Below are 8,012 nucleotides of genomic sequence, written 5' to 3'. Positions count from 1 at the left end.
CGGCTCTTGAACAGTGACTTACAAATAGTTATCTCAATTATTTTCGTACATACGATGACCATAGCTGCTTGAAGAAGCCGACGACAACGCCGGACGACCGATCCTGCTCATGTGATAGCGAGTTGGCGAGCCGCGAGCGTACAAAATTTCATACAAGTATACGACAAGTTGGAAACATGTTTGGTTTTGGACGGGCAGCATACGGCGGAGGGGACAAACTGTTGTCCGGCCGTACCTTCCGGTCCCAGGCCGAAGGCCATATATACATACGAAATACGCCTGTACACGAACAGGCCGATGGCCAGCTCGTGTAGCTTCCATGCTGCCACGCAGCCACATCGTGCCCGTATACCGCCATGGCTGCTCAGCTTGGACCATGGAGGCATGCATGGATGGTCCAACTGTCAGGGAATCCAACATGTGATCAGCAGGCAGCAGCCCTGTCCTACCCGCCTCGAAAACCGCGTCGCCGACAGCCATGGTACTGTAGCTGGAAATCTGGATCTCAGAGTGTGCCATGCAGGCGTCGCTTTTGGAACGTCTCGGTATCGCCGAAGCTTTCTGGGATGGCCTTCTTCTTTCTAAGGTCTACACGGCTTGAACGCCGCCGAGAGTGAACCCATGCATGCATCCATGCTTTCGCGTGCTATAATTCATGCATGGGTCCGCGTACTGTCAACCACTCGACCATGCAAAAGATTGGTTGATGCATTTTGTGCTACACGTACGGCCACTAGCTTTGAGTTTGTGTGATGATTATGATATAATATGCCCTAAAAGCTGGCCAGATTCTTTCGAAGTTATATACAAATCTGATGGTCTGATCCGGTCACTCCTAGTGCTCTGGGCATTTCCGTACGTGTCATGTAGCCGCGTCATGCATGGATCCGTTTACTACACGTACGGTTGCGTCCAAAAAAGACATTCTTATGTCTCGGTACTAGCCACGTGAAATCGATTAACATCTAGACCATTCGTCAAAAGGTGACAATCAGGGCGTGCATGTGGTAGTTAACAAAGGAGTGCTAGGCGTTGTGTGGCCGGTGCTACTGTCTCTACGACCATAGGGAATATTCAAGGCTGAAGTCTTCTTCTTGGAGTTTTCACTTGTGCACACAATTTCAAATTGTCGTGTGCCCTATTTTCTGTTTCGATATTGTACCTGTAAATATTTTTTAACACAGTACAAACACATATATTTACATGTACGCACATGCACACACCTCTATAGATGCATGTACACACACCCTACCCTGTAAGAGCATATACAACCGGTCTCCTCAGATTTGGCTCCTCAAATGTTGGCTGGTGCGTCTGATCAATGTCCGGACATGTCCGTTCTAAGCCTTCATTTGTGTATGCATGCAAGCATGTACCCCACTTTGCCCTAAATTGTTCAGTTGCATGCATGTGATCGGCGAATATGGAGAAAAGAAAAGGAATAAAGAAAATAAATGGTCTAGGCTGGGTCGCGTCCTACATGTCAAACTGATAGGGCGCGTCCGCGAACCCTCATATCCCCCATATTTGGGCTAGATATGAGGATTTGTAGACAACTCAGACATATAGGGACAAAGTGCGGGTCTGGTTGTGTTAAAAATTTCTTTCTCTCTCCTATCCGGGCAGTAACCAGATTGTCCTCCCTGGCTTATAGATTATAGGGAGGATATGAGCGAGGATTGGTTGTAGATGATGTAAGCACCTCTAAGCTATAATTCACTACTTGTTGTTTCTAGTCATGCAACAATGTCACATGTATCCCTTCTTTCTAAATAGCTACAATTCACTGTCTATTATTTCTTGTCATGCCATCATGCCACACAAGAGCATTTACAACCGGGCTCTCCAACCCCCCCCCCCCCCTATACGCCCGGGTCACGGCCTGGTCACGAACCGGTAAAAAACCCGAAGCAGACAAACGTTTGATACCGGCCCCAAGTCTGAGGCGGATGTGGGGAGGCCTAGTTGCGCTCGTGCGTGTCCGCCACATTGGATCCGACCCAGGCTGGCCCACCTTGACCCCACATATATTCATCCCCATACGCTTTCTGGACCAAACCCTAGCCACTCCGCTCTGCACTGCCCCCAAGCCCCCTTCTGGCGATAGCCAGCCCTCTCCGCCAGGAACGGGCAATGGCAACCGTGCTTGATTTTTGTCCATAGCTTAGGGCGTACATAGAACATGCCAAATTTTGGTAGTCTGATGGCATGCATTGATGTAGTAGCTGGATGTTCGGCTGCATCGAAAGTTTACAATGCATGTGTAATATGAATTTGGGGTTAGCTAATTGAGATATCCGAATGTGAAAACAAATATTTGAGGTGTGGCCGGTCACTGTCCGTGGACACGCCCGGTCACATTCCCGAGACGTTTGAGAGGCCTAATTTGGTATGATGTGTGGCTATAAATGTTCTACGTGCATGATGTATATTAGCTCACTGAGGTATCCGGATGTGAAAACGAACATTTAAGGTGTGACCGGTCACTGTCCATGGACACGCCCGGTCGCATCCACGGGACGTTTGAGAGGCTGAATTTGGTATGCTGCGTGGCTGTAAATGTTCTAAGCAAACCATGCATGTAGAGTAAGTCATGAATTACTTTTTTGCACTAATATATGCATGTAGCACTGTCACATCAGCAATTAGTGCATGTTAATCATAAGCTCTTTTACATTAGATTTTCTATTGGCATTATATGTGGTAGGCGATTGCAACCTACCTAGTTCATCCTTCACATTTTTATTACTAATACTAGCAAAAGGGTCCGTGCGTTGCAACGGGAGAAAAGAATACCACACGCTTTTAATTTACAAAAAAATGGTCTATAATCTGAATATTTGTAGCTACGGCCCAAACAAAGATGGTCTTTGCCTACAAAAGCGCAAATTCAAGATTTCACATGTCTTCTATTTAAACACGGCTTGCATGTAGATTTAATACGTACAAAGAAACGGGCAAGTGATCTTTAATTTCGTCTCCAATCCTGATTTTGCTGAGATGTTCATCCCCAATCCGGATCAGTACCGATATGAAAGAAAGACAGATAATACACTATTGATTAAGATTGCACCCTAGATAGTATTTTTTTTAATGGTTAACAGGTAAAATAACATCATATTCAGATTCTATATATTTTTAATCAAATTCCATATATAACATGTTAAATTTGGAGTTACGGTTTAGAAGCTATGAGTATTTAAAAAATATTTGATATGTACTATGGAGTTAATGTCAGAAACCTTAGGTTTTTTTTTCATAAAATAGCACGACGGACTAAGAATACCTAGGAATATATTCGTGGCCATAAAATAGCTATTCCTTTTATTAGTAGGTATAGATACGCCATATAAAATTTAACCAGGTTTGTGCATACTGCATAGTGAATATATTCATGGCCGGCTGCATCTATCGTGTGGGTTTTACCTGTGGGCATAGCTAGCAAGGTACGCTACAAAGATTGGACGAATATGCCGACCGACCGGCGTACCAAAAGTTGAAGCCTGCTGGATCTGGGCGGCTTGGATCCATTGCCTTGGAGCTTATTCCGATAAGTGAGCATCTCTCAAACCCAGGATCGAAAGTGCGGTTGTACACATGACATCGACCCATCCATCGATCGCCTCCCCTTGTCACGCCGTCCCGACCACTGTTAGTCCATGTGCCTACCCAGGCAATTCCATCTCGTTCATGCACTATGCATTCCATGAACGGACGCATGCATGCATGCACGTGACAGCGCCACTTTCACTGTTCAGCCTAAGCAACCCCTGAGAGCCGAGGAAATTTGTGGTCAACAGCAGAAGGTTTAGATGCCCTAATTCCCATTTTGGTCAAGAGAGATGAGTCGGAGCCTTCCCCTTCATGCGGATCCATGGTGGTGTGGTGTGGTGGGGTGAAATGTCAGGAGGTGGAAGAAGATAGACTTTGGGCCGGCCATCGGGCACATGCATGCATGGGCAATCCACGTACCGCCACGACGCCGATTCCCAATTATCGGCCCCTCTCGCGCAAGATGCCGCCGTACGCGGGGCCCCCCTGCCCCGGCCTGGCCAGCATCCGCAGGGTGTCATTTGGCATTCCGAGAAGGGGCACCACCCCACACACACACTCCCACCTATCGAGCGAAGCAGCGAGAGAAAATTCACAGTGCAGGAGCGTGACCACACACCCGTCTCGCGCTCACTTTTCTCTAGCCGCAGGGCCCGGCGAGGAAGCTAGCTAGCTAGCTCGCTCGCCCGTCCGTCACGTGTAGCAGCAGCCGATCAGCTCCAGAGATCTCGCCGCAATGCCGAGGGAAAGCGGGATTTTGGTGCCGATCCCTTGGAGCGTGGCGTGGTGACCACGAACGGAGAGCCTACGTACGCCTCTGCCGCAGCCCACGCGTCTGCGGCACCGCTGTTGCCTTTGCCTGCCTGCGCTCGCTGCGGCGCTTCGAGCACATCGCCCGGGCACGGAGTCCACACACGGAGTTGGCGCCTGCCGCGTCCCACTCCGCGCGGTGCCCGCCACCACTATTTTACACCGTCTCGTGCATGTCCTAGCTTTCCTCCCCCCTCCACGTCTCGCTAGAAACGCACGCACACGCGTATAGTAGCAGTGTAGCACCAACGGGCAGTCGGGCACTAGCTAGCTCCTTCGAGTCCGATCGATCGGATCGGCATGACGCTGGATGCCCTGTGCGCGGCCGGCGACGTCCTCGTCTACGACACCTTCAACGCGGCGGCGGCCGTGAGTGCCGCGCCGGCCGAGAGCAGCCTCCTCTTCTGCGACGTCGCCGGAGCGGCATGGATGGCGGGGTCTGCTGCCGCTGAGGCGCCGGCTGTGACCATAGTGCCGGTGGAAGAAGGGGAGAAGGCGCAGGGGAGGAGGAAGCGGCGGCGGCGGGCGAGGAGCTGCAAGAATCGCGAGGACGCCGAGAGCCAGCGGATGACCCACATTGCCGTCGAGCGCAACCGCCGCCGCCAGATGAACGAGTACCTCGCCGTGCTCCGCTCCCTCATGCCGGAGTCCTACGCCCACCGGGTAAGCACACACTCTCGCGTCTCGCTGAATTCCTGATACTTTCTGCACTCCTGTGTCGAGTTCTTGGGATGAAAATCTGTACATCCAGCGCCATTATGATTGAGTTCTCGTCTCCTCCATTCCGGCCCCTGTTCTTAACTACTACCAGAGCCAGTGCACGCCAATAATGGCGCGTATCCCTCCTCCGCGAGACACACATTCCTCGGCCACATTGCGCCATTAATGCGCCTCCTCTCTCTATCATCACTTCACTCATAGTTGTAGTGAATGTTCTACACTGTTTTTTTACTTGGGGAAGCAGAGTGTTACTGCTACCTACTACCCTGTTCTTTTAAGTTGTACTTCTTCGATCACATGCAACAGACTTCTGTATGGATGAATGTACCTGTACTTGACTGTCGCTGGCTTTCAATTCGATGGATGTGTAGGGCGACCAAGCATCCATTGTCGGCGGCGCCATCGATTTCGTCAAGGAGCTCGAGCAGCTGCTGCAGTCCCTGGAGGCGCAGAAGCGCACGCTCCTCGCCCAGCCGCAGCAGGAGCACAAGCCGCTGCCCATCCGTGACGCGATGCCATCGTCGAGCAAAACGGTCACGGCCGCGGCGACAACTACGACGAGCAGCGGCAGCGGCGAGGGCAAGCAGGCGTCGGCGATGCGCGAGGGGATGGGTCCGCCGTTCGCGGGGTTCTTCACGTACCCACAGTACGTGTGTCGCCTCCCGCCGCGGGACGACGCCGACGACCGCGCCGGGGCGGCGGACATCGAGGTGACGCTGGTGGAGACGCACGCCAACGTCCGGGTGATGGCGCCGCGGCGGCCGGGGCAGCTGCTCAGGATGGTCGCCGGGATGGAGGCGCTCAGGCTCACCGTGCTGCACCTCAACGTCACCACGCTCGGCTCGCTCGCGCTCTACTCCCTCAGCGTCAAGGTACATTTCCATGCCGTTGCCTGCAAACTATTCACTCTCTTGTTACCTTCTCTTCCGATGAAAACCTAAGCCATCGCCAAAATCTACATGTTCATTTTTCTCCATCATATCATGGTGTAAAAGAGTTAGCGCCGGAAAATGACAACAACTCTAGCTATAAAGCCTGTGAGAATGATGCTGGGCCAGTTTGCAATCGAAGCATCTAGAGTAATTTTTAAGTCTCTTTGTTGCATGCGGCTTCTCTATCAGAAGGACCAAAAACATGTTGGTTCTAGCACAGCATCCAAAATAGCTAAACACTGTAGAAAATTCCCTACAAATTGTTTGTTGCGCTAAAACAATGAGGCTTGGACATTTTGTGAGTGTGATCGGCAACTCAAAAATCATTTCACATCTCTTGTTGCTTGAGGTGAACAAAATCATTCCGGCTAGGCATCTACTGCATTGCATCAGCTCTGCTGCAGAGGTAGCGTGCATTGCTTGTGATAGCTAGAACCAGTAGCCACTACCCAGTGCTGCTTGATGGTGCATCCGCCGCTGGCCATGGCCGGGAAGATCAGAAAGCTGGCTGGCTCGAGCCATGGCTCATTTGCTTTTTGACCAGATTGAGATTCCGGAATCGATCCAGAGGCTTTTGCTCCCCAGTTGTGGCTTTTGCTCTGATCTGCGCCCCAAGCTGTAGCAGCTCTGCTCTCTGGACTTGACCTGCCCCCATATGGGTGCTGCCTGCACTATATCGAGCCATGACACTTCAAGCTCAAAAAGCAGAAGCAGAATTGCATATATGATATTTTTTTCCCTCCTGCTAAAGCAGGCTCGAGATGGCGCCATGGAGAATCTTTCTGAGCTGGGCCGTAGATCGGATAGATTGACATGGCGAGGTGAGCAGGGAAAAGAAAAGGGGAGGCTACAGGGTTTGTGTGTGGTGCCTTTCCTTCGGGCTGTTCATGGCAGCAGCGTCCGTCGATCGCCCAGGCCCCATCGGAGAATCCGCCTTTACAGGAGCTTTTTTCACCTCCGACGATGGTGTAGCAGCTGCAGTGATAGATGCAGCACGCTGCTGCCGATCGCCTGTTCACCCGGCCTCTCTGCGCTCCGGAACCGCCGCTTTGCCTCGCGTGTATTGGCCTGATGCTGTTTACTATGTGCAGTGAACTTCGCTCCTGATGAGTGCGATTGCAGACAAAGCTCAGGCTTCATGTGTTTTTGATTCATGTGTGCAGGTGGAGGAAGGGTGCGGGCCGACGACGGCGGACGACATCGCCGCGGCGGTGCACCATGTGCTCTGCCTCGTCGACGCCGAGGCGACGTCGCAGCGGCTGCTCGCCGGTGGGCAGCAGGAGATTTTAAGTTAGCTAGGTGGACCGGGGCAACGCCGGCAAGCTTGCCGTCTGAGGCAGGGGTAGTAATTTGTAAAGTGTAGTGGACCTCTACGAGGCTTTGGAGCATGGTTAATAAGAGCATGTGCAGCCGGACTTTGCAAATCCGCACGCCTTAAATTAGCCGCTTGTATCCGCCGCTCTCATATTTTATCCCGTATATCTATACAAAACAAGCAAAAGTAATCCTACTAACTACATCTACGTAGTATCCTATCTACTCTTTGTCTCGAAGATGTCCATGACGACCGTGCCGGGCGCCGGCTGGACGGGCGGGTAGCAGGGCTCCGGCTCATCCTCCTCCTGCTCGACCTCATTCATGTAGGCGAACATCTCCGCCTCGTCTACGGCCTCTTGCGCCTCCATCTCCTGCCGTGCCGACGACGGCGTCTTGCCTCAGCAGCCGACTCAGACCGGAGGGAATCGAGGATGGCATGTTGCTCCGCCTGTAGATCTCCGTCGCCAGCGTCCCCACATCCCCCTCCTCCGGCTCCTCCTTCTCCTCCTCCAACTCCTCCTCTGGATCTACTGCATCAGGAGGTAGCCCCGTGGCGATCCGGGCTTCGCGCCTAGCCCGGATCTGCTCAAAAAACTCAAGCCGACGCTCCGGCGTCAGAAAGGGCTCGCTCCTCACCCGGCGGCGTGGGGGCATGGGTACTAGATGGACGGGTGGAGTGGA

General features: G+C 52.2%; 1 protein-coding gene across 1 annotated transcript; it reads left to right on the top strand.

The window, feature by feature from the left end:
• The first annotated feature begins 4,125 nt into the window (after nucleotides 1-4,125).
• Nucleotides 4,126-7,438, top strand: LOC123190362 (transcription factor bHLH94). The gene is made up of 3 exons (XM_044602991.1): nucleotides 4,126-5,025; nucleotides 5,454-5,954; nucleotides 7,178-7,438. Exons 1-3 carry the CDS (start codon nucleotides 4,663-4,665, stop codon nucleotides 7,307-7,309), a joined length of 996 nt encoding a protein of 331 aa, XP_044458926.1. The 5' UTR covers nucleotides 4,126-4,662; the 3' UTR covers nucleotides 7,310-7,438.
• The last annotated feature ends 574 nt before the right edge of the window (nucleotides 7,439-8,012 follow it).

The sequence above is a fragment of the Triticum aestivum genome, chromosome 2A, assembly GCF_018294505.1.
Source record: "Triticum aestivum cultivar Chinese Spring chromosome 2A, IWGSC CS RefSeq v2.1, whole genome shotgun sequence".
NCBI lineage: Eukaryota > Viridiplantae > Streptophyta > Magnoliopsida > Poales > Poaceae > Triticum > Triticum aestivum.
The sequence above is the reverse complement of the archived record's forward strand: the minus strand, read 5'-3'. Positions and strand labels throughout refer to the sequence as shown.

What these genes read in the sequence shown, in the direction of transcription:
- LOC123190362 (XM_044602991.1), top strand. Translation starts at nt 4,663, where the DNA reads ATGACGCTGGATGCCCTGTGCGCGGCCGGCGACGTCCTCGTCTACGAC. An exon ending in CGGAGTCCTACGCCCACCGG is followed by an intron (nt 5,026 to 5,453) that starts GTAAGCACACAC and finishes ATGGATGTGTAG; the next exon opens with GGCGACCAAGCATCCATTGT. An exon ending in TCTACTCCCTCAGCGTCAAG is followed by an intron (nt 5,955 to 7,177) that starts GTACATTTCCAT and finishes TCATGTGTGCAG; the next exon opens with GTGGAGGAAGGGTGCGGGCC.